Genomic DNA, 25,943 nt, shown 5'->3' on the forward strand with positions numbered 1-25,943 from the left:
CACTGTCTGGCTAAAAAAAGGGTTCTCATCTCCATATGCTTTAGGAAAAAAAATCTGAGTCTTGAGTGTCAAACTGTGCTTGTGTTACATGTTATGTGCTTCTTTATCTTCAGCTACAGTAGTGACTAGTGTGCAGGGTCTGCTGCACTGGAAATCTCTACGTTTTATTTAATATGGAGAACACTTCCAATGACTAGTAGACTGAGGCCACTGCAGATGAGAGCATTTCTTTCCCAGAGACTAGTTTGTTCAGTTCTGGACAAAAAATAACTTTTGGTTAAGACAGATGAGGTGTATTTATTTCTTTCTTGCATTGCTATTCAAAAGTATCTTTTATGTAGCACTCCATCAGAACTTATTTTAGACATCTTGTGTAGTGTGCTTACCCGCTCCTGATCTGATCATGCAAGCGATTTATCTTGCTTGTGGGCAGTTTTGTGCAGAGCATTGCAGTGTTGTAACTAGGTTGCTGTTTTAATCCAATGTAAAATAAGTTTTGTTTATACTGCAATTACAGTATAAGAACATCCTTAGTTTGCAGTAAGTAGAACTAACTAAATCAGAGGCAACATGAGTGGACAGATGGCTTGGTGTTCAGAGTTCCTTGTAGTTGACTCCAAAGTGAGAATTGGTAGCTTGTTTATGAGGGGGATCATAGTGGGCACACCGATCATACTGCAGAAGTCTTTTAAGTCTGCTCGTTTTTCTAATAGTGAGAAGGTGCAAGTCTTGCCTTCTCCTCTGATTTTGTCATTTAAAACTTCAGATACGCTATTTACTTCAGAACTTTCTGTCAAGGCTAATACTGCAAAGCATCAGTAAGAAATAAAAATAAATTTTTAAAAAAAGGGCTTCACATGCTGGGTTCCTTTCACATCTCTTGCTGTGACTAACATCCATCTCTGCTTTGTATCCCGGAATCAAGAACCCCTGTTTCAGGGAGAGCTTAGATTTGCCACATGGTGCTGTTGCACTAATACATAGATGCATCAGATTCCTGGATTTGTCATAGACTATAGTTTGGGGGTTTCTTGTGATTGCAGCAATTCTGCAGGGATCTCTATGAGGCTTTAGGTTACAGTTACAGGATTTTTTTTTATAAATTCATAACGTATAGGAAATGTGTCTCTGCATAACTCCTCTAACCCTTTAGCTCCACGTTAGCTTCTGTTCTCTGTATGTGCACACAAGACTTGGGAAAGTGGTTATGTCAAAATGACCATGTGGTTGGCTGCCATGCCTTTGGAATACGTGCACACAGCAAAGCCTGCAGTTGTGTGGTGCATTTCACAAGCCTGTGTCTGAGCTCACTTCACCCCAATTAAGTAACTTCACAGGTCAAGCTTATATGCACGCAACAATGATGCGCAGAGAAACATGCACACATCCCATCCACATCACACACAGCAGATCACAGTTGTCAAGCTTGTCTAGAATCAGCTGTTTTCTTTATTTACCCTATTTTTAATACAGTTCACATAATTTCTGCCTGTTTACTTAGAATCCACTATTTAGACAAGAATATGTAATTTAAAGTAGCACAAGTATTTAGTAGGAAGAATTAATGAGCTTTTATTGTAGATGTGTCTGTCTTCCTGGCATACAGATTAGATTGTTTGAAAAACAATCTTGCAGAGGGATCTAAATAGATTGGAGCATTGAGCTATGATTAATGGGATGAAATTTAACAAGTCAAAATGCCAGATTCTGCACCGGGGATGGAGTAATGGTGGACACAGGTATAGATTGGGGGAGGAATGGCTGGAGAGCAGCCCTGCAGAAAGGGACCTGGGGGTGCTGGTCAGCAGCAGCTCAGTACCAGCCAGCAGCGTGCATTCTGGGGGGCATCAAACACAGCTTAGTCAGGAGAGAGGATCATCCGGCTGTATTCAGCATTGGTGCAGCATCACCTGGAGCATGGTGTGCAGTTCTGGGCCCCACCAGTTAAAACTGATGTGAGGATCCTCGAATGTGTCCAGAGGAGGGGAACAAGTGAAAGGGCTGGTGGGAATGTCCTGTTGAGGACTTTAGGCTTGTCTCATTTGGAGAGAAGGAGGCTAAAGGATAACCTCATTGCTCTCTGCAGCTTCCTGAGGAGGGGATGTGGAGAGGGAGGCACTGAGCTCTTCTCCCTGGGATGCAGGGACAGGACGCATAGGAATGGTTCAAAGCTGCACCAGAGGAGGCTTAGACTGGACATTAGGAAGCATTTCTTTACCAAGAGGGTAAGAACAGGCTGGACAGAGAGGACACTGGAACAGGCTTCCATGCAGGGACAGGACGCATAGGAATGGTTCAAAGCTGCACCAGAGGAGGCTTAGACTGGACATTAGGAAGCATTTCTTTACCAAGAGGGTAAGAACAGGCTGGACAGAGAGGACACTGGAACAGGCTTCCTAGAGAGGTGGTCAATGCCCCAAGTCTGGCAGTGTTTAAGAGGAATTGGACAACGCACTTAATAGCATGCTTTAACTTGGTCAGCCCTGAATTGACCAGACAGTTGGACTAGATGATCTTTGTAGATCCCTTCCAACTGAAATAGTCTATTCTACAAATAATATTTAGTTGAACAATGGGAGATACTTTATAGCATCCAGCTAGTGAGAGCTAATAAACCAGTGAGTGATTTTTTTTTTTAAATGACTTTAGCAACAGTGAGTTATCCTTTAGCGCCCTATGTGACTGCCAAGTTAATAGAATTATTTCCTTTAGTTTTGGTAAGAGCAGGTCAGATTCTAAGTGTATGCTTTCAGTACACATGAAAGAAATGCCTAAGCTGAAAATTTGAAAGAGCTCCTGTTTACTGCATAGCAATCAAAGCATGACCCCTTACTGGCAAGAAAAAGAAATTGAAAACTAATTTCAAGGTTCAGGATTAATTCTCTGTCAAATTCACAGATGAGATCCTACGCTAGAATACATTTAGCATAGATGTAGAACCTTCTCTTTATCTGTTCCTTTATTGTGCAAGTTATTACTTTGATTTCATGGTTCCATAATATGAGCATTTTAGAAGTTAGCTGTCTGTAAAGCTGGTTTAAAAATCTACAAACACATCCTTTTAACTAAATAAATCTATCCTTTTGTTTCCTATTAACAGCACTGATATCTACTGATGACCTTTTCCTGATTGTGTGTTTTTCTGTCTTCCCTGCAGTAATTGCTTAGAAATGATTGTCATGTAAGGAGTTGGCTATGGCGAACAGGAAACGTCAGAGCACCACAGCCAGCATGCTGGATCACAGAGCGAGAGCCTGCCCTACTTCATCTCACAACAGGGAGCCTGAAAATGAAGAAAGTGACCTTCCCATTGAAGATTATGCAGCAAAGGAGGCAGAACTAACAACTGTCAGACAAGGTAGTCCTACACCCGTGGAACATGAGTGCAATGATCACAGTGGAGATGGTGACTCCAGCTCTGACTATGTGAATAACACCTCTGAGGAGGAGGACTATGATGAAGGCTTACCAGAAGAAGAAGAAGGGATCACATACTACATTAGATACTGTCCAGAGGATGACAGTTATCTGGAAGGAATGGACTGCAATGGGGAGGAGTATGCTCCCCATGAGGAACACCATGTTGAAACAGATGAATGTCAGGAAGCTGTAGAAGAATGGGCTGAAGGTAAAATTCAGCACCAAGATGAAAATGAGGTGACGGACAGGCAAGAGTGGCAGGAAGGTCAAGATAATGGTGTTCAGATTTTGGAGGATGAAGTGTCATCTTTGGAGATTCAAGACCAAGAAGAAAACATACAGTATTGCCAAAGTGAAGGTGGCTATCCGGACTATTACCCAGCAGAGGCTAATGGAAACTCGCAGGGAATATCACCATACCATTCTAGAAAAGAGGATGCAGAGCTGGAAGACCAGGAAGAGGACATTGACCAGATTGTAGCAGAAATCAAAATGAGTATGAGCATGAGCAGTATTAATAGTACAACAGAAATGAGTCCAGAGCACACTGGGACTGAAAACATGGCACAGGACTATAAAGAGACTTGTTCAAAGGGAGAAGCCGTTCACAGTGCTAACAGGCACGAGGGGAGGCCAAAATCACTGAATATCCCATCTGCCTCTAAGCACAGTGGAGATGTGCCTAGAGGTTTTAAAGCAAAGTCAAGAACCCCAGAGGACAGACAGAAGTGGCCACAGGAGCAGGTATGAGGTTCTACATTTAACCACAGAGGCATTATGCAAATGTTACCTAAGTTATTTGTTCCAAACAGAACTAAGAGCAATGTTTTTACTTTTTTTTGCTCTGCATTGCATTCACAGCTACATAATGACATTGTATGTTTAAGAAAAGGTGCTGAATGTGGTCAGTTTAGGTGGAAAGCTAGGAAAGAGGTTTTGCGCAGAGAACAGTTATAAGCAAAACAAGGTATTCCAGATGCATGGGGCAAAACTGGTTTATTTACAGTATTTTGTTCTGCAGCAACACACTAAATAAAACTGGGGTCAGCACTGAAATAGCGGAAGAGTTTTTTTCCATTTTTTCCATAAGGACTCTCATTCCATTGCCTTAGTGGGTGATTACTTTTAATTTCTTTTGTTTTTAATAGAACATATGCCAAAGCTAGGTACTGCATGTGTTAAAAACAATTGCAAGAAGTGCCTGCATATTGCTGTGGTTTTGTACCAGCTGAGCATATCCTGACCTTGTCAAGAAGGAAGAAATAGGATATTTACTTGTACCAAAAATGCTGTTAAGCAGTTTTATCACAAGAATGGTATAAACATTAATTTAAACCATGCACAGTCTTTTCTCATTCTGATGTTGAGAGCCAGAAAAAAAGGTAGTAATACCTAAGTATTTCTAAATTGCCTATCTGAGCTTTAATTGTTATTTCTAGTCAGTCCTCAGCCAATGCCTTAATCTTTTTTAATAATGGAAGAAGTGCTGCTGTGATAGGTAGCCACTGGCTGGCACGCAGCCATTCAGGTTCTGCCATCACTCTTCATAAAAACCACAAACTACTCTCTAATGGATAGAGCATTAAACAATACACAATATTTCATCCCTTCAAATGAGGAGAGAGAAAGGAAAGGAGAGATACAGCATTACAGGTATCATTTCAGTTCAGTATGAAGGGGGAAACAAACTGGGTGATGGGACATGCATTTAATTTGTAATAAAGACAACGGGGCAAAGCTGCTGTGGACATCTTCACTGAAGCAGCATTTCTTATGGAAACAGAGGTTCACAAATGGAGCTATGAGGAGAGTCTCTGCTCTCCCACCCCAAGCCTCCAGGGATATAAAAGAAAGATTAAAAAGTTAAATAATCTTTGGCAAGCATTATTTGAATGTGTTTATCATAACAGGACTGGTCTTATCTTGATGTGTTCTGTTCACCTTCTGCAGGTTGCTTTTCATCCTCAGCTTCATCTAAAAATTAGGCTTATCATGAGGGCATTACAGTACAGTATGCATTCTCACCAAAGTGAGTTTTATACTTAATAGGTCCTAAAATGTCTTTAGCATGAGGTGTGGCTGGACCTTTAACATAGATATTGGACCTCAATTTAGATAAAGCACAGAGGATTTTGTTGTTCTAAGGGATGGATGCAATTAGTCTACTATCTAAATGAACTTGTCTCATATGTGAAACTGAGGAGTCATTATTTTTATTACAATAATTGAAGTTTTTACATAGCGAAAGGAGAAAAACCCAAGGCCACTGTCAGATTTGCCTGCCCAACTTACTGTTGGTAGAGAATCTGCTTGGAAGATACTTGGTTTGTCATCATGCTAAAAGATTTCAGTTATTGTAGGTGTGCATCACACAGTACAAAATATGGCAAGAGGGATGATGCAGGAGCATATATATTGCATCTGAAACACTTTTTTGCCCCAATTCTTTAAGTAAATGTAGATTTCAATGCTTTTGAGTTAAACCAAGATACTATGTATATGTCAGTTTCCATAAACAATAAGCAAACAGGAGTGTGCCTTTTGTGGTTTTATGCACATATTGTGCTGTCCTGAGCCTGTTTTATGTTTCAGCTCCTCTCCCCTTTCCACCCTCTCAAAGGTGGGAATACTGCTGCATACATTTCAGGTTAGTTAACAGTAACTGATACACAATATGTTTTTATGTACCTTTAAAAATATATAGTTATTAATTCTTAGCCCATGATAAATGGGCTAGATCTTGCACACAAAATGTTAAATAACTAACAACTTGAAAAGTTCCAGTTGTTGAGCTCGCTTTCAGCAATTTATCAGCAGGGAACAGTAGTCACTTCTAAAAAAAGGCCTAACAATCTACAGAAAATGGAAAGCAAATTAATCATCTCATTTTACTTTCAGTGTGGGTCAGTATCTATTCTTAAATATATATGCTCATCCTTGAAAACTTTGGGGATATATGAGCTTGCTTGCATGAGCCTTTATTTATAAATACCTCTAGGGAAGCATAGAAGAAGACTTGCACTAGACAAGCCCGAGGGTAACCTAGAATACATTTAAAGCATATTTGCTTTAACTCACTGCTTAGCACAACTTATTTCTTGCAGGTTTTCCATGCTTACGTTATTTAAGAAAAGCATTACATCTATGAAGTTGAAACAAAGTTTTGGGCATTTTATGACACAAGTCAAATAGAACAGCTTCCTCAAGCTTGGAGTTTCCCTTGCTTCCATTTGACATCTTAGTCATCTCAGACCAAGCCAACTGTTAATGTATCTGACACATGAAGAAACTTTATATTTTGCTTATGATTTCATTTTATATGTTCCAGATTCATGCAGATTAGACACCCTATTGTTGTAATTCTCCTGAATTATCACACTTTTATTTTAAAATTAACATGAATTAACTGACATGGGTATATCTTTGGGTAGCGTAAGGAAGAAGAGGAACTGACTGGCTCATTGAGCTAATACTAGCATACAGTATGACCAAAAACTTTAAACCGATGTGGTGTTTCTGTGCAAAAGTAGCTGCTGTTGACTGTAAGGTGTTTTTTTTTTTCCTTTTTGGAATGTTATGACATTTGCATAGCTTCAAGTTTAGCTAGAATAGTGTTGGTTTGGCACACTAATAATCAACCTAGGAACAGGTTCACTAGATGGAAAATGAGAGTTGTCTCCTGTTGCAGATGAGTGCTTGTACTGCACAAGATAGGAACAGAAAAAGCTTCCAGATCGGTTCACTGCAGTGTATCCTGTCCTGCTTCCTTCCCACAAAGCAGCGTGGTACGGGGCAGTCCCAGACCCATCCTGCTGCTCCCCGAGTGCATTTGGAACTTTAGTTTCTCTGATTGCACCCAGAAGACATCTGCAGAGAATGATGGTGTTGCCTATTATTTTACTGAGTTAATGCTAACTCTGCTCAGTCAGGTAGCATAATTACACAATAGTAGAAGTAGTCAAGAAAAAAGTTAGCAAAACATTGGACAGCAGCTGAAATGATTCCAAAGGAGGATGTGTTTTGCACTAATGGGACTCACCATTAAATAATTGCTCCTTTGTGGAACCTCATATGTGGCAGAATTTCCTCTTTTCATCCCAACTAGAGTTCATACTTTTCTGAAATCCTGTTGTTGGCATGGCCTGAGAGCTACTTCTGATGAGTGGGGACTAAAGATGACTATGGGACTCAACACTTGAAGAACAAAGGGCTGATCGGACAGTCAACGCTCATGTCTCATCTACTTAGATTTCAGTCTGCAGACTCCTGAGTGTGCATATTCTCTCCTACCCTATTCAGACAGATCTATTTAAATACAATAAAAGATAAAGTTTTTTTTAACAGCACCAACACCCTGCCTTCACCTACACCCTTTTGAAGAGGGACTTGCTGTTATCACCATTAAGAATGAGCCCCTTAGAGGGAAGTCCATTTTTAACGATGCTGCCTGTGACACATGAATCCTGTTGCTTCTTATTTTTCAATTACAGTTTCATATGACTGGCATACATTTGAGAACCTAACCTCATACACTCATACAGACTCCCCTGGCAGGGACCCCACAAACTTTTGCAGCATTAGTCTCATTTCATAATTGTATTACAGGCTATGCCCGTATACTTTTTGAACACGAACACTCAGATCAAATATCACCAAGAAAAAATTTATGAACGAAAATTTTACAAAGCCTTCTTTTTTGTCTCAGTGTGTTCTCCATCACCTTTGTGTCCATCAGTGCTACTCCTGTGTTTTGTTTACCTGTAGTAGTAGAGCTCAGTATTGACAAAAAATATTTGAGGTTTAGTCCCTGCTTGTGGCCTGGACACAGTGCTCTTCTGCAAAGAGCCCAGATCCAGGAGTCTTTTGTCCATAAAAGATCTCACAGTCTGAGGCAGCTAAGGTGACAGACATTTTAGAAAACCTGTATCTTAGGAATATCTTCCTGGAATTCAGTCTCAGTATTATGGGATGCATTTGATAGAATTTGTGGAAGACACAATTAGGTGTAAATGAAGAGTACTAAAAAAGCAAGTTGATTCTCCCACTTGTTCAAGGCAGCTGCGGGGCAGCAACATTAAATAGCTATTACTGAGCGACATTTCCCAAACTTAGCAAGTTTAAGTACTTACTGAAAAGTCCTAAACAATCCAAACAGTCTCAAACAAAAACGGTTTCTCTGTACTAATTGGCTGAATCATGGCTTTTTAGCAGCAAACTCTTGACACCAGGAGACAGCAAAATCAATGCCTCTTACCTAATGATGCATTAGTGACAGAGTCTTCTCTGGGAAGTTTAAAGCAGGAGGCAGCAAGCATTCCAAATTATGTCTACATAAAAATGCACCATTCAGCACAACCATTTCTCTGAAACCTACCTCAAGGAGCAACTTTCAATTGGAATCTACCACAAAATATCCCTTTTTCCAATAAGGTTTTTATTTCTTGAAGCCTACCACAAGAAACCTCTTTCAATTGAAACCTACCACAAAACATCTCTTTTCCAAGTATCTTAGTAGTCTTTAAGATGAGTTTCAAAGCCGGTACATTGGTTTCTGAACACATTATTTGATAATATTTGAACAATGTTGATAGTAAAGAGATTGATTGGCAGATACGGATTATAAGTCTCATTATTCAAATGTTTAAGCATCATAATAAAGCTTTGTCACGCCTTCGAGGTACACTCAGAGCTTGCTTACTAAGTCTTTACCAGAAGGGTTAACCATTCTGAAAAAACGATTTTTTCGCTTCCTCTCTCACACAAATTATTCCTCCAAATAAATCAAGAAAGGGACTAACCTGTTGATTTCCAGCAGAATGTTCTCCAGCAGGGATTGTGCTTCATGGTGCTCAGCAACCTTCAGGATCACAGGTGGCAACTTTGAGGAGGACCACATCACTGAGATGAGCTTACACTGGAGCAACCAACCAGGAGTGTTAAGAAACAACAGAACTCAACCATTACCAGCCCTCCTAAGAGGGGCTTTATCCTCCAGGAAGGGGCGGTTATAAAGGGGGCCTGATTGGCTGGGAGGGGCCTGGCAAGATTGGTGGGAGGAAGGAGGCCCAGGTGGCCCTAGGCCTGGCAATTAGCCATCAGGCCAGGGCTGGCCAGGGCACGGGTAGGGCTGCAAGCTTATTTCTGAAAGATGTGCATAGATACTTCAGTGACCTCAAATAACTAGAGTCTGATTTTCCTCTCAGCCTAATGATGGCATTTTCTCTGCCTCATGTTCCTTCACATGATGCTGGACACTGACTCGGTACTTGCTCAGAGGCAAAAGTATTAATAACACTACGCCTTTAATATTTTAATATTTTTATATCTTTCTTTGCAGAATCTGTCCTCTTATCAGAATCTTATCCTATGATAAGAGACTTCTAACGTAGCTGTACCTCTGTGTTAGTGTGCAATCAACTCCAGATTTCCATTTTAGCTTTAGGTCCTATTCTAAACTTCACGTCATGATAGTTATATGTATTTATAGTACCTTATAAGTGTTCCCCTCAAATGTTCTTTTTCTAGCTATTGTAACACTTAAAAGAACAATATAAATTGGAAACTCTGTAAGAATCATGAAGAAAGCAAGTATTGGGTATGATAATTCATTTAACATTGGTCAGATCACCTGGGAGCATGAACCAACTTCCAGCCCACACTGAATACCAGAATTTATGTTTTCTAAAAATGATTTTGTAAAGAAGCTCCAAAACACCCTGTGTCTAGAAGCATCTCCTTTCATACGTACAAGACTGCATGGTTTGTAGCTGTGTACGGGAGATGCAGCCCTGCCTACGCCACGGAGTTCTCTCCTTGGACACTGCAAGTCTCATGGAAAGAAAGGGAAGTCCTTCTCCCTGTACTTTCCTTCTAGGATACCATGTTAGCAAACATTTCTTTAGCGTGAAGATCTCAACCCTTATTTTGCAAAGGGTCATTGTAACAGCCCACATTTTTGCAGGCAAACGTTGGGCACAGAAAGCCTCGGATGGGCACAGGTCCCCTTACTGACTGCTGGGTATTTCGTGCCGCTGCTGCAGGGACACAGGGCGTGCTGCACTCCAAAGCTGAGAAGATCTCAAGGACGTGCTATTACACTCAGCTTTGTTTGGAGGAAGCGCTCACAGTGACACCCTCCCCTCCCCATCACAATGCTTGTAAAAACCTGTTAGTAGATGAGCCAGAGGTGGAACATATTGCATGCACAGATGTGCCTAAAAGAAATGGAGGAATTCTTTGTACCTGAGATTCGGCATAATTAGGCTGGGGTCCTAAACACATACATGTAACACTGCGGGGGGGGAAGTTGGTCTTCATGTACAGACACCAAGTAGTAAGTAAAAAGCATTTATTATGTTCCTTGTAGAGGTGATGTGATTGATCCCAACACATCATGTATTCTGCACAGACTTATTTGGAACTCAGCCAATACACAACAGCAACTTATATACTATATATGTGACACATATACATTTCATATGTCACTAGGAAACAATAAAAAACCAAGACTTGTTTATATTCCTAAAATCCTGAAAATAGACACTCTGGTCAATTGCAGCTATGTATAAATCAAAACCAAAATGTCATCCAAGTCTTTAGTTACATTTTATATTAAGACTATATGGAATTATATGTGTAATTGTTACCAAAGAGCATGATTGGTTTTATGATCCCCAGGGCTAAGTCCATCGACGTGTCAGATTTGTGACAGAGACGTGTTTCAGTGATGTTTACGACACCCAGGCTATGCTTACTAAACCAGTGAACCCATTCTTGCTTTATGTGCAGGTGCATTTTCAGTTCAGTCAAGTGTGTGGTAATCAGAACTGACAGAGCTTCAGGAGTATTAACATTCTGTTGTACGTACTGGAGTTAATATATTTACTGTCACTGCTTGCTGTTTAATATCTCTTCACTGTGGCCATGTCATTTTCCCTGCTTAAAGCATACTTGATTTAATCCTACTATTTTAGGGAATAATCTATGATTATTATGCTTGTTTTATTAAAGCCCTCTAGATATTTGTTTATCTCATTAACATATTTCACTGCACATCAACACATATTGCTCCATATTAGTTTAGCCATGCAATATAATTAGATTTGTCTTGTCTCAGACAGAATAGCATCCATAAGCAGGGTTATGGGAAGCTTCTACAGCCATCAAGATAGGGCACTAGTCAGCGGGTCCCCAAGTCATGGTGCTTTGGGTATATCCCAGATTGTCTTTTCTTTCTTAAAACCCTGCTTACTGCTTGGGTGGATTGGTGCTTTGTGTATGTTGTCTTACCTGAGAATTAGCATTGCTGGGCTAATAGCTCTAATGTGCCTGCTTCATTAGTGCATTTCCTTCAGCTAACTAAATATTACTCATAGGGCATAATTTGTCTAGAGATGAACATGCAGACTTTGATTACAGCTACATATTGCATTTCAAAGTCAGAAGACAAGGAGTTACATTCACATGTAATACTCAGACTGACCATTTGAAATAATACTGCCCAGTGTTTTCCATTTGCAAAATTGTTGATGCAAGTTCTTATTTGTGAAGCCTTACAATGATGGTGGCATTTAGGAGCTCTTTCTAATACATAATGGGGAAACTGAGAAAAAAGGAAAGTGAAATATCCTAAACCATAAAAATTTGTTCCAGAAATCACCTTGGTTTTCCACATTTCTCACACTGAAAGTCTTGAGTCATGAAAACTTCACTTTCTTGGTACGTATGGGACACGGGAGGTGCCTGTGCTGAGTGCTGGTGTTCTGTGACTTGTGTCAGGTCTGGAGAAGAAATCCCCTGAGAATATTTGAAATTAGAAGAAGAATAGTGTTCCATAGTTTAAAAGACTTGTATTTTCCTTGCATAAAGTTTTATATTTTCCCTTTTACATTTCTTCGGAGGCCTGAAGCTGTGCTGCCAGCATCCTGTAGATTTGCCTGGTCCAAAAGGAAGGAGATGCCATGTGGTATCTCCCATGAACAGAGAATCCTATATTCAGTGCAAGAATTCTGTTTTTGAGATTAGAGGTGGCCGTTAGGACTATTTTGATTTTGTCCAATGTTGAGAAAAAACACATTTAAAAATTCTGACTTTGATTTCTGAACAATTTGATCATATCAGCATTTGGCTTAATTTCATGTGAAAAACTTGCATTAAAATAAAAGAATTTAGTTTTAATTTAAATCAGTAGTGTAACTGCTACTTAATGATAATTGAAATGTCTTATTTACATCAAAGAGATTTTTTATTATAATTAAACATCTCAATATTTTTATATGTATCATATTTGCTAGATTACAATAGGAAGTTCCAACTACTATATCACATTATGATATTTCAGTATCAGTAATGAATATAGGTTGTACATAAATAACTACATATAAATAACTACACAGAACAGCTTCATGACCAAAGACTGCCATCAAATAATGGAGAACATGCCGAATACAGTTTCATATGTTAATGTTTTATTAATTTTTCTTAAATTTTTTCTGAATGTAATTCAATCTGGTGAAAATTTTCTGGCTGTCTTTCACTATTGACTTCCACTGAAATCTCTACTTTGTTTTGAAGCTTTTCAGAAGACAAAAGGATTTGAAATCCTTTCTCTTTTTTCTTACAGATGTGCAATGGTTTAGAGCAGCCAAGGAAGCAGCAGCGGTCAGACCTCAATGGGCCAGTTGACAATAATAACACCCCCGAGGTAGGTGCCCGGGCCGTTCTGCTGCCCATCCTCCTGCGGTCAGGCTTCCGAGAGGGAGAGCGGCGCTGAACTGTCAGCTCTCCCCCTCGCACACATACGCAGTCAGGCTGTGTTTCTTTTCCTGAAGTGACAGTAATGTCTGCATATTCCGGGAAGTCTTTGAACTATACCCATGAATTTGTTGCTGCCACATTCATTTTATGTAACTGTCCACAGCGTGTACTCAAGCCTAAAATTTTCTGATGACATACAGAATAGGGAAAACACTTCAGAAATTCTCTTTTTGGATTACTGGAGAGCAAAAGCAGCATCAAAAAGAAATTGGCTTCTGCTTTTTTTCTCCCCCGCCTCCAATGTCAGTCTTTGAAACCAAAGGACTGCTTAATTCCTATAGGAATAATTATCTTTAAGTAACCCCTAGTATCAAGCACATCATTCCGTGCTGAGGGCTCAAATGAATCACATCTTTTTCATGCTGAGGGCTCAAATGAATCACATCTTTTTGAGTGGCCTCTGTGGTAAGATGTGTCCTGGCTCAGTCAGCTGTGAAAAAGATGCAGTGATAGACAGACCTGCTCCTGTCACTGAAGACTGGAGCAAAGAAGACATCTAAGAATGCAGAATGAGGTTGTGCTTGAGGCTAGACACAAGGAAATGAAATTCAGACTTACAAGCAGAAGTCTGTTATCTCAAAAACATGTACCATATTTAGCCCGTAGCCTGTTGTATTAATGAAGAGGCACATTTCTAAAGCCTTTTCCCATAATGGAGAAATCGGCCTCTTTCCTGGAAACAGGAATGCCTGAGGAGGCCGGCAAAAGAGCAAACGGAAGGACCGTATCTGTTTATTGAGAATAGACACAGTAGCATAAAAAGAACATGGTTGTGGCCTCTGCTAAGATTAAGTGTAATGCTGTGTATTGTGCAATCAGGGAAGGTTCTTTTCATTCACTTGCTTTGTAAAATATTGTTAAATGTTCTTAATTGGAAATTTGATATCATCAATAGGCAACATGATCTAGCCAACAAACTATTGGATTGGGAATTGCTGGTTTGTATTGCACCTTTGACAGTAGACCTCCTAGGTTATTTTCAATTTCTTCCCCCATCCTCCCGTATTTTTTTGTGTGGTAGGATCAGTTTAAAGTGCTTTGAAATTCCAGGTAAACAGCAATATGTAAGAGTTAGGTTGGGTTAGTTACTGTAATGTAATGTGTTTCACCATGCTAAATAGTAGCTATGCAGAAGTTATACAGAGAAATTTGATTTTTTTTTTTAAACCGTGGTCAGCTGTTTAAATATAATATGAATTCATTTCAGTTTGTGAAAATGATTTTGTTACAGTTACAAATATTTTTATTTCTCAACAGACAAAGAAAGTGTCTTCATTTCCAAGTTTTGTTGATGGTAAGTTTTACATCATCCACAGTTAAAGTAAGATAAAATTGAAGGAAATTCTTTAATGTATTTTAAAGATCACAGTTCTGAAAAGTGGTCAAACCCAAAAGAATACAGCTGAAAAGTTTAAGTATTGAAGTATTTAACATTTTCACCCCCCTGCTGTGGCAATGGGAGCCAGGTGGTGATAAAAAGGAGGAGCAGATAGAGCTCTCAGAAGGATTAAGGTGAGGATGGAGAGAGCTACAAATCTGGAAAGGGGTAAAAAAGTGGTAACAATGCATCCCAGCAGGGTGGAGATTTATGAAGGTGTAAGAGCACCCTGTTCTTCATGGCCTTGTGCAGAGGAAGGAGTCATTTAACTGTTCAGAGCAGCCCCTGTATCACTCAGATGTGATTGCACTCAGGGAATCTCAGTTGTTGACACAAACAGAAAGGTTCTCCTGATCTGACAAAAAAATTGGTAATCCAATCCTCTGTTTAGGAGAGCCATGCTTTCATGCATTTCTTCAATCTCCTTTGCACTGCTATAATGCATTTTCTGTTTGGAGAAAAATAAGTCAATTTATTAACGCAAGAAGGCGGACAGAGATAAAATGGGATTATACTGACAGACATTATCATTCACTGATTCACAGCCAGCTGAAGAACTTTGGGGAAAATGCATAGAGCTCTTCCTGCAAAGGAAATGTACATACTGTAAAGTGAGAAAAGACAGTAGGAAACTTCTAAGGACCTGAATGCCTAAATCTGCCACGAACACACTTTTCCCCACAATGGAAACCATAAATGAATGTTAAAAACTTGATTTCTAATGCCAATCTCAACTCAGGGAAAACTTACTGTGATTTAGAATAATACTAGAATGTCCAACACATTTTTCTTCTATTCCATGATCTCCTCACCTCGTCTAACAACTTCTGGTTTTAGTCATTTCCTTGAAGAGCAAGGGCAAATGGAAAGGTCAAAGATTGCCCCTTTTACACAGATTGACATCTGAAGGAAATTACACATAACACTTGGCATGTACTGGCTAACAGGCCCTAAACAGAGCTAAATTAAATGCACTCCTCAAGGTGGCAGAGACAGAAAGGCAAGCTGTTACTGCAATAAGCCTCTCCTGGTTGGTTAGTGGGCAGCCACGAAGGGAGGCCAGCACGAGCAGAGCTTTAAAACAGACTGGAAAACTCACCCCTCACAGCTCTTGCAGATACAACTGCACATCTTAATTTTATTGGGATAAAAAGGTTATGACTTTTTCTTTCCTTACCAATCAGCTCACTGCTCTGTTGGAAAGGGGTCAGTATATTTTTAGATAGCATAACATATACTTTTTTTTAGTTAAATCATTTTGCTTTCTTGTTGTTTTTTTTCCTACAGTTGCACAGTATGTGAGGATAAGCTGTCTATTAGGCTTTTTCTATTGCAAGTATTATATGGCATTGTCAAATACAAATAAACATGTAGCTCACTAGGAGCTTATGATAGTTAACATGACTGCTCTCTAAATTAAAGAAAAACAGAGTTTTTATTATTAGTTTGTATGTATAGTCCCAAAGGAACAGGACCCTACTTCACATAAGAGAAGATTCTGCCACCTAATGCTCCCTGTTCTTCCCTCAGCTTTGACAGTGATACCACAACCATATTCTGACTATATTCTGGTTATATTTATATTCAACTGTTCAGACACTTTACTTTCAGCTTGAGTCATGAACTACAGTAGCTATATCTATGTCTCTATTGATACATAATATTTTTCATGTGCCATGTACATAAAAACAAATTAGATAACAGGCACAAAAAATACTGGAAATGTGCCTTTTTGCTATTAGAATTGTTTCAGTAGTAGTACGAATACATCCTTGCAGTGGTAATTAGTTCCATGTTCTGGGGTTATGGCTTTTTTGCTGTCTGTATTTGTCCTATCACCATAAATCTCACTCCCTTGCACATTAAGAACCATGATGAAGTAAAGAAATCAACCAAAACGTGGAACTTGTCGATAGCCGTTGAGCGAGGTGACACACGCCCTGTCTCCATTTACTCCTTACACAAAAGCTGCTGCAGTGCTGCGCGCCCCAAGGTCTCGGGGAATTTGGGGGGTCTGGTGGTTCTCAGCAGGAAGTGGAAGGTGCTTCTGTGCTCTGAGCCCAATCTCTAAATACTGCTTGAATCCCTGGGTTTCACATGATTTTAGATAAATATATTTTCTTAACAGATTATTAAATTCAGTTGTGCTGAATTATTGGATAAGTATTCTTTTTCTTATTTTGTGAATAAAAAGATAAGACAATTTAAAAATATTTAAATCTAGACTACTTAGTCTAGAAATATGTTTATACTTGTTGCATCAGTAGATCAGCAAAAAACCAAGTAATCCCTATTGCATTGATAAGACAGTGCAGAAATTTATGGTTAGATTTTTCAGAAAAGCTATCTAATGTTTAAGCACCAATACTCACCATGAAATTCCAATCTTTGTTCACATCAAACTAATCTTCACATTTCAAATCTATTGCTTTCTTCTCCCCTTCCTCATCAGTAAGCCTTACACACACTTGCACTCAAGGGCATGCTTAAGTGCTCTGATGAGCTGGGACCTCAGCCAAGTCTGCATTTTTATATTATTTAAAGCAGTCAGAAATAAGGGAAGAAAACACTCAGGTAACCCAATTTGACCCTGCCAATTTTCAGTGGCATTCCATTCTTCCAGCATTTTACCCGACAATTGCTTACCTTGCCTTCATGGTGGGAAATGTGTGTTGGAAATGGTTTTTTCTCAACATATCTTTTGGTTTGTTTCCCTCCATATATTGGCTATTGCTATAAGCATTTTATACATGCTGTTGTTTTATACATGATGTTGCAGAATTTGTTGCTGGTATAATAATTCAGAAAAAAATCACTTTCTAATGCTATGAAGAGATGATGAGGCCATATCCAACCAAAAACACCAATCTTTGAAGAATCCAAATAAACAAACTCAGGATTATAAAATTCCTGAAAACCCTAGGTTACTTCCACATTCAAGAATGTTTTTCAGACAAATCAGTTAAAAACACCATTGCTGTCACCAAACAGCCAAGACATGAGAAGAATTTGTTATTTCCTTAGTAACACTCATTAATTTCACAGACCCCGAAGATGTGGTGGGGATGCTCAGGGGTGCCAGCAGTGTGTATGTAAAAATAGATCTTTCAACATGTCTTTGAAAGGAAAGTACCTTTGACATAGCCTATCGATGACTTGGCAATCAAGACAAAAATGTCTTGCTCAAAGATGTATAAAGCACCAATATAATCAGAAATGGTCCAAATGCAACATTCTTGAAAATAATTGAAGAGAAAACAAGCTTTGCTTTGACCATGGAAAGGAAGTAGATTAAGGGACTGATATGTTTTAAATCACCAGCACAACTTTTTTTGTTGACAAACTTTTAGAATTTTGGTCTTTGCTTGAAGTAGTAATGACTGCATTAGAATTTGTACAAAGAATTGCAATTTTACATGTCTTCAGACACACAAAATATTTCAAGAAAATGAATCTAAATTAACTACTAAAGGAGGTTAGTTAAACTGATTTAAACATTATGTGGGTAAGCGTATCTCAGAGTTAAAGCAACCTTGATTCAATTTAGCCTGGTTTACTCAGCCTGACATGAATAAAGGGAAACTAAATTAAAGCCACTTTAATTTTGAATGAGCATGTTGATGCAGGTATCTAACGAAGTTTTGCTAACTTAACATTAAATTCACATCTTTAATTAATTTCTCTCTTTGTTACTCTTTAAACAAGATGTCAGTGTGATGCAACATTAATATTTTGTTGCAAGCTGAAAGAAGTACAGATGTATGAGACTAAGTTTTAGGCCTGAAAAGATCTATGAATAACATCATCAGAAGAAGTACCATATAAAATACATCTGCTGAAAAATGTAATGGTGCAAAGATGTAAGCACAAAGGAACAAAGATGTAGTAAATGGAGTTCTTGTGGAAGTTCACGTTCTTTGATTTCATTCAGTGAATTAGTGCTGCAGACACAAGGATCGTTTTTGAGGTACCAAAAGACTTCGTCTTCATGAAGAGTTTCAGGGACTTTTAAAGTTAGTAGCTTCCCAAGGATTTAATTGAGGGTCTTCACAATTTCAGTGGAGATTGTCATGATATTTTTTTATTCTTTCCTAATACTTTGAGAATTTTAAATTCCACAGAACTCTATTCTGATTTATAGTGAAGATCCAAACCATTACTGGCTTTGTACAGATGTGATCTAAAGCAAAGTAATGTCCTCCTGTGGTCTATAATTATCCTTTTGAAGCTTGAAACTACAGTGTTTCCTAGCAAAACAAACAGTTCCATTAGGTGTGAGCATTGTTAGGTAGTATCGGGTGTCTGAAGAGTGCAGGACTGGTATAAATAGATATATGTGTTTATATGCTTTGATTACTGAATTACAAAGACTGTAGGTTTTTTGCTGAGGGTTGAGATTTCCATCAGGTGAATGTGAGGTCTGCACGAAAGTATAGGTGACAGCAGCATTTCTTGAAGAAGTCACTTCTTTAAATCAAGTTTATTTTCTGTTGGAAGACTTTTTCTAAATTGGAATGGGAAAATGAGGGATAGGAATGCTCACTAAAAGATACATGTGCAATCCACTACTTCAGTAAATTTCATCAGAATATTATCACACGGCATATACGCTGTATGTTTTTCCTTCTCCACATATTAATCTTCCACATTCAATTGATTATAAATAAATTGAACTACTCCACTGTGCAAGAAAACTTTTTTAATATTAGCATCTCCCTTCAGTGTCATTTTTCTCCTCACACATGAGATTGATGTACTTCAAAAAAATGAGTTAGCAGCTGAGCAAGTTGATACAGATCAAGGCAAATTTCTTTTACAAAACTGATGAGGAACAGAAAATACTGTCAAGAGATTTCGGTCAAACTCTGGAATGACTGTTCTTTACTGTTGATTTAATCATGCTGGACATAAAGCTTAATGGCTGAATAAAGAGGGTGATGAGCATAGTCCAAGTATGATAAAGATACTGTCCTTTATTCTCTGTTCCCTGCCCCTTCTTTTTCATCCTTGGAAAGGAACAAATTGCAAAACAGAAGGTATGTTAGAATCTCACTGAAGTCACTATGTAATTAATTCTAAGTGTATACAAAGGCATTTTGTTGAAAGAAGGCTAAAATTTAAAAAAATAGCAAGATGTTTTGAAGTTCTGCTATTTTTCTCTTTTTTAACTTGAATTTTTTCATGCTCTTTCCATGTTCTCCTTTTCTGTAACTGCCTTCTGGGAGTCCCTGCAGTCAGAGGAAAACGTTCTCAGTTTATACAATCTATACCAGCCTGGGAACTCTATTTTGATATCAATCTCTGAATTCAGGCCTTACACACGACTAACAGGATTGAGATGCCTACTTCTGTTGTTTCCTAAACTTTTTTAACTGTTAAGCTTTGTAGTGGACTTTTGCTGAAGCAAAGTACACCTTCGTGCCCATTGTTCATCAGTGTTTTTGCCAGAGATAATGGCTGGGGACTCTGTATTTCTGTAAACATCTCAAAAAAATGTGGAAACACAAATTGGTATTCAAGCACAAGTTTAGCTCATGCACTGTAACAGTCACGCATATAAGTACTAAGAAAGTTATGATAAGGGAACCTCTCAGCATTTTGGAAACTTGCAACTAATTCCAGTTTGTTTATTAGTGCAGCACAGCAACAAAATTCCAATGACTTTCCTGTAGAATTCCACATTCAAACGATTATGCAATGTTTTAAATACTGTGTTTTTCGGTGAATATTTTGTTGGGAAAATAATTAGAGGGAAAAACACTGTTTATTTTGCACTGAATTTCTTCTTCTGTTTCATATTAGAAAAGGTATTTAAAAGGTTGTTCAAGCCTCAATATCCTTTATTCAATTTCTCATCTCTCTTTTGCAAGGCAGTAACTGTAAATGTCTTGTGTCAGTTCCAGGACCTTGTGAACCTGAAGACCTCATTGATGGAATCATCTTTGCAGCCAATTACCTGGGCTCTACACAGCTGCTCTCCGAGCGCAACCCCTCCAAAAACATACGCATGATGCAGGCCCAAGAGGCAGTGAGCCGTGTTAAGGTAGGGATTGTTATGTTTGTAGAATACTCTCTGGTCCTTTGAGAGCTGATCTCTAAACAGCACAGGATCTGCAGCTTCAAACCTATTCTGAAGTGCCCTTATGTGAGTATAGAGCTAGTACTGCAGATATCAGTAGTTTCCAGTGCTTATTATGGAAATACATACTGAGGAACAAAATATAAATTATTCCAGAGTCTATTCAAAATTGTTTGGAAGCTGTATGAAGAATTCAAGTATTAAAGAGAAATTGCAGATTGCAATTAGGAAATACTCCAATGGCAAAGTACAGGTTATTTGTTTGACTGTGTTTCTCTTCTTATTAATTCCTTTAACTTACCATAGATTATGAAGAATACTCTCAATATATTGAATTATTACTTTTTTAGGACAAGATGATTCATTACTATTATGTTTGGATTTGGTGTTACTTGCAGTGAAGTTTCTGTGTAAATAACATAGCATAGACTGCTTCATACAGCTGTGCAAAAACCTGCTTTTTTTGGTTAGTAATCCAAGTAGGATAATTTTTTTACAATTTTTTGTGGATCTGCTATAAATATCTCATCTGAATAAACACATGGTTAGAAAGAGGTAGATTTAAATGTTAATAGAAAAATTATGTGCTTAGTCCATAGAATATTTAGTTGGTAAAAAGTGCATGTTTTTGAAGGAAACCAGTTTGTGAAAATAATTTACTTAACAAGAGACTGTCATGACTGATGATTGATTTGGCATTTAGAAATAAATGGAAGGCAAGAAATTTCCAGTTCTTTAAAGTTTCCAAACCTTTGAATTTCTGTTTAGTGTATTGTGATGCCTCAAGCAGTAAGTAATTGTTGTTTGCAATTAACTCCCTAAAAACCATTTAGTGTATTAATAGCAATCCTAATATTAGAGAGACTTGACTACTTTAGATAGTCATGGAAGAGAGCTTTGGTTACATTTTGTTCAATTACATGTAGACATATGATTAATATGGATAGAAAACCTTCGTTTTAAAATAGTGCATGTACCGTCCTTTCAGACTGCTGTATATTTAGCAGAATAAATATTACGAGCAGCTGTTAACAGACAACACTCTGGTACCAGTTTTTTTGTGATCAATTGACAACATGCATAATGCCATTCAATCCAATTATGCTTGAGAACTGCATAAGATGATAAAAACAAATCTTTCTCTCTTGCATGTCCTTCTCCCACTGCCCTCAAATTTTTAATTTTTAACAGTCTGGATTCATAGTCAAAGGTTTCCCTGACTCCCACATTGTATTTTCTCTTTCTTTGTGTGTACATCTGTCTGCATTCTTTTTTTATGCTACTCCTCAGAGGATGCAAAAGGCAGCTAAAATCAAGAAAAAAGCGGTGTGTAAACTGTTTTTCTTGAATGCTAATGTTTACTTACGTTTTTGTTGTTCTTGTTCTCCATGGAGTGTTGTGTCTTTCATTATGGGTTCTCATAAAGTTGTCATTTTGGTTTCCTCTTTGTTAAGTAGTAGAACACTGGATGGAATAAAATGAACTCGTTTTCTTCATTGTTCATTTGATGGAGTGCCTGTCTGCTGCTCTTCTTCTGTTGAATACCTGTGGTTTGTTTAGTTCAAATATACAGCCAATGTTATGCAGGAGATTTTTTTAATGCAACACTTATTTTTATTTTACTAACCAAAGCAGTACGATCTTTTCCTGTGCCTGTGCCTGTAAATATCCAGTAGATATTTATTAAATTATTGTTAATATTTAAAAACAAATAAATTTACCAGGTAGTAGCTGGAACAATTCATACAGGGGACATTTCACTCATTTACTTAAATACAGTTGATGAAAATAGCACTAAAATTAATCTTGTTTTTTTGTGATGGTCTCAGATGAAAGCAATGCAAGTAAATCTCTGCCAAAATACGGCTTGATTTGTATTTTGCTGGATGAGAATTCAAACAAAATGAACCTGAACGAATTATAGGCATAGCTAAGCCTTTATAACTACAGAAAAGAGCAGCAAATACATCATTGTTCCTTGCAGTGTTTCATCAAAGAACCAGTCTCTGACGTGGAGACTGGTGCCTGCCTTTGGCACAGGGTGGTACATTTTGTTCTCAGGCTGCTGACACGGGATATTGTTAAATACCAGTTGCAAGACTGCACTGTGGATAAGTAGCCTGGAGGAATAAATAGGTTCCTGCTTGAACTTAATACTGGAGCATTAAGTAAGCTCTGGGAGGATGCTTCAGTGAGAGGTTGCAGCTGCTTTGCCGCTTTCTCTCTCGTTTTCTCAGGTGGGCAGAGCCAGGACACACACTTAGGGAGCCGTGTGGCATTAGGCTGTAATCCCGCTGGCCCTGGGACCATGTTGTCTAGTGGGATATGGAACTATTTCTCTAGTGAACAGATGTTGAGGCCTAAAAGTCAGCTGATTGCTTTCTGTGATATGACAGAAATACTAATTCAGCACCCAGTTCTTCGTTTTCTAGAAAAAGCTAAACTAAAAATCTAAAAAAACCCTTCAACCCCACCATAGTACTGAGCACCAGCTTGCACTTTTTGTGGTGAGCTCACTGGAGATGGCAAGGCTGAGCAGCTGATGGGGAGTAAGTCCCTTTCTCAATTCTGCTACTTTCTAAGTTCCGGTGCCTCAGGTGCTGAAGTGCATCAATGAGACAGTGGGGAAGAAACAGCCATTCTCTTTCTCCTGTTCTGGCTATAAATAGAGAATTTTAATACTTGAGCTCTCAGTTCCACACGCTCCAAAAATTCACTCTTACCCACAAAATCAGTGTGCTTCACTCTGTCTATGCAATAAATGCATTCTTTGCATGTTTTTAGAAACATGCATGTTTTTGAATAGCCATCTTTGTAGTGGTTTAACAGTGTGATTGCCTGACATCACATTATGCTTGAAGTGATCAGTGAATCTGTCATTCTAAAGAGGAAACTAAAATTCCCCTTGTAACAAAGCATCTGTCTTTTAGACTTCAGAGGGAGATTCCCAGGCCTTGACTGAAGTGGATCTGTTCATCTCCACACAGAGAATCAAAGTTTTAAATGCAGACACACAGGTAAGTTATGATTAAAACTCTTCAAGAATATGTCGAGTTAGACTGCACATAGTATTAGTGGGAAACTTTACTAAAATTGAATAAATTCACTGTTGTGAGAATATTCAGAAATAGCAGTGTTAGATCTGCTTTTGTTGCAATACTTGCCATTTGCCAGTACAAAACTGACACCATTTTTGTATATTTGGTGTTTTGGAAAATGTCTGCATGTTACTAAAATCTATAATTCAATTTAGGAAAAGAATCAAAAGTCTTTCAGAATGCATGTACCCTGTTTCTCTGTAACAGTTTCAGTACCCAGATTTATAGGAACTCATTTGCTGCTTTGACTAAGCTATTTATATCTTGCCATTTTTAACATTTAACCTCCAGTTTTTCCATAAATCACATCTGAGCTACCATCCTCTTTGCCCAAGGTAAATTATTAATTATTCATACTAAATAAGCATCTGGAGACCACAGCAATGATCAACCTCATCTTCTAGGAATACATACATATATTCAATAAGAGGCCATCTTCATAAGAAGGATATTTTAAAAGGAATTTACAGCTAAATACGTTTCCAATATTTAGTATAATAATCTCACAAGACCTCATAGACTTTGATCATACTTACAGAAAGTCTTTAAATTTTCACTCTTGAAAGGGAAAATAAAGTAATATTTTTTGCTTTAGTTTTCACTAAAAAACTCCACAGTATGCAGCTAACAGCAGTTGAAAAATGGTAAGACCTCAAGTTATGTTAAAGAACAAACCATTTAGAAAGTGCTTAGTTAAGCTAGATGTAGCCAAACTAGGAAATTCATCTTGCAGTATTTGGAAAAATGGTTGGAGCGACCTTATGCTATCCTTTCAATGATACTCTTCCAGAACTTATGAAGGTAGTATTTAGTTGGACTTTTTTAGTAGCAGAAGAGAAATGTACCAATAGGTACATTTAACTGTCAGAAAGATATCAAAACAAACAAACCCTTTGTAGGCAGCTTGTGAGTGGAGATGAGCAAGAGTCAGCACAGATTTGTCAAAAGTAAATCATGTCAAATCAATCGTTTTCTTTAGTGATGGGGAATATATTTGTTCATGGCACAGAAACAGCACACAGCGCTTATTGACTTAAATAAGGCTTTTATCTCTCATAATATTTTCTAGATTATATGATCTAGATACAAGAGATACAGGCTAAAAAGTTTCTGATAGCGTACTTATTTCTGATATATTGCCACATAGATAGCAATATAAAGAGATAAAAAGCAGAGGGAGACTCACAAGCATGTTTCTTTGATGTAGTACTGTTCAATATTTTCATAAACAACTGGGAAGATGGAAAGAGAAAATGGTTATTGAACTTGTATCTTGGTGTGTAAGATCACAGTTCAGAAATACCATGGCTAACTGAAGAAATGAGTGAAACTATAGGAGATAGTTAATAAAGAGGATTTTGTTTTGTTTTCGATTAGCATATCATTTGTTTTTCTAACAATGCGAAACATGAGGCACCTAATTCTTCCTGGAATGTAAGAGGGTGTTACTATCTTTCAATGGGAGGCTAACGGTAGTAACTCCAGTAAATGAATTATTTTTCTTTTAACACAAGATGTCCTTAACATGCCACTAGAGCTCCCGAGATGGAGCCAGATGAGGAGCAGAATATCCCATCTAACACGAGCAGCAGTATTTGCAATCTGCCATCCATAAAATCGTCCTGAAACTGCACTTCATCTGTGATAACCAATACCACTATTTGTTTTGACTACAGACAATTATTGATAAATGAACAGCTACAGTTTATAATTGGAATATATGGCAGTAAAGAGATAAGTTCTCATTGTTGAGTAAGGATTTGTCTTAGTGGAAGTCACTCTTGCCCTTCTTTAGGGGCATTTCAGCTGAACACCAACCCTTTTAAAAATAAAAAAGGAAAGTCCTTTGAGGCAGACCATAAACACTTTGACAAAGTAACTGTTATCTTATTCTCCTGATTCCCCTGAGATTTCTAATGATATAAAATGCAGTGCAGCATGAAGAGTGGTATGTTGTGTGAGCTGTTTGACTAGCTGAAAATAGCAATATAGGAAATTATTATAATTACAAGCTCTGTGGCGTTTGCCCTGGGTTTTTTGCTTGCTTTTTTTTTTTTTTTTTTTTTTTTTTTTTTTTTTTTTTTTCCGTGTGTTTTTAAAAAAAAAAAAAAAAAAAAAAAAAAAAAAAAGTTCTAGGAAAAATATTAAACCC

General features: G+C 38.0%; 1 protein-coding gene across 6 annotated transcripts in view; it reads left to right on the forward strand.

Annotated features, from left to right (window-relative positions):
• The window catches only part of APBA2 (amyloid beta (A4) precursor protein-binding, family A, member 2), a 93,416-nt gene that overhangs the window by 47,760 nt on the left and 19,713 nt on the right, over nucleotides 1-25,943 (forward strand). For 5 of the 6 annotated variants that reach the window (XM_014944375.1, XM_014944381.1, XM_014944376.1 and 2 more), the window contains 6 exons: nucleotides 3,158-4,164; nucleotides 13,043-13,123; nucleotides 14,494-14,530; nucleotides 20,512-20,657; nucleotides 21,984-22,019; nucleotides 23,624-23,710. In XM_014944375.1, coding sequence (XP_014799861.1) covers nucleotides 3,196-4,164; nucleotides 13,043-13,123; nucleotides 14,494-14,530; nucleotides 20,512-20,657; nucleotides 21,984-22,019; nucleotides 23,624-23,710 — 1,356 coding nt within the window. In that variant the 5' untranslated portion in view covers nucleotides 3,158-3,195. The remainder of the gene's footprint in view (nucleotides 1-3,157; nucleotides 4,165-13,042; nucleotides 13,124-14,493; nucleotides 14,531-20,511; nucleotides 20,658-21,983; nucleotides 22,020-23,623; nucleotides 23,711-25,943) is intronic. The other variant, XM_014944380.1, reaches the window with a different exon arrangement.

The sequence above is a fragment of the Calidris pugnax genome, unplaced genomic scaffold, assembly GCF_001431845.1.
Source record: "Calidris pugnax isolate Ruff unplaced genomic scaffold, ASM143184v1 scaffold70, whole genome shotgun sequence".
Classification (NCBI taxonomy): Eukaryota; Metazoa; Chordata; class Aves; order Charadriiformes; family Scolopacidae; genus Calidris; species Calidris pugnax.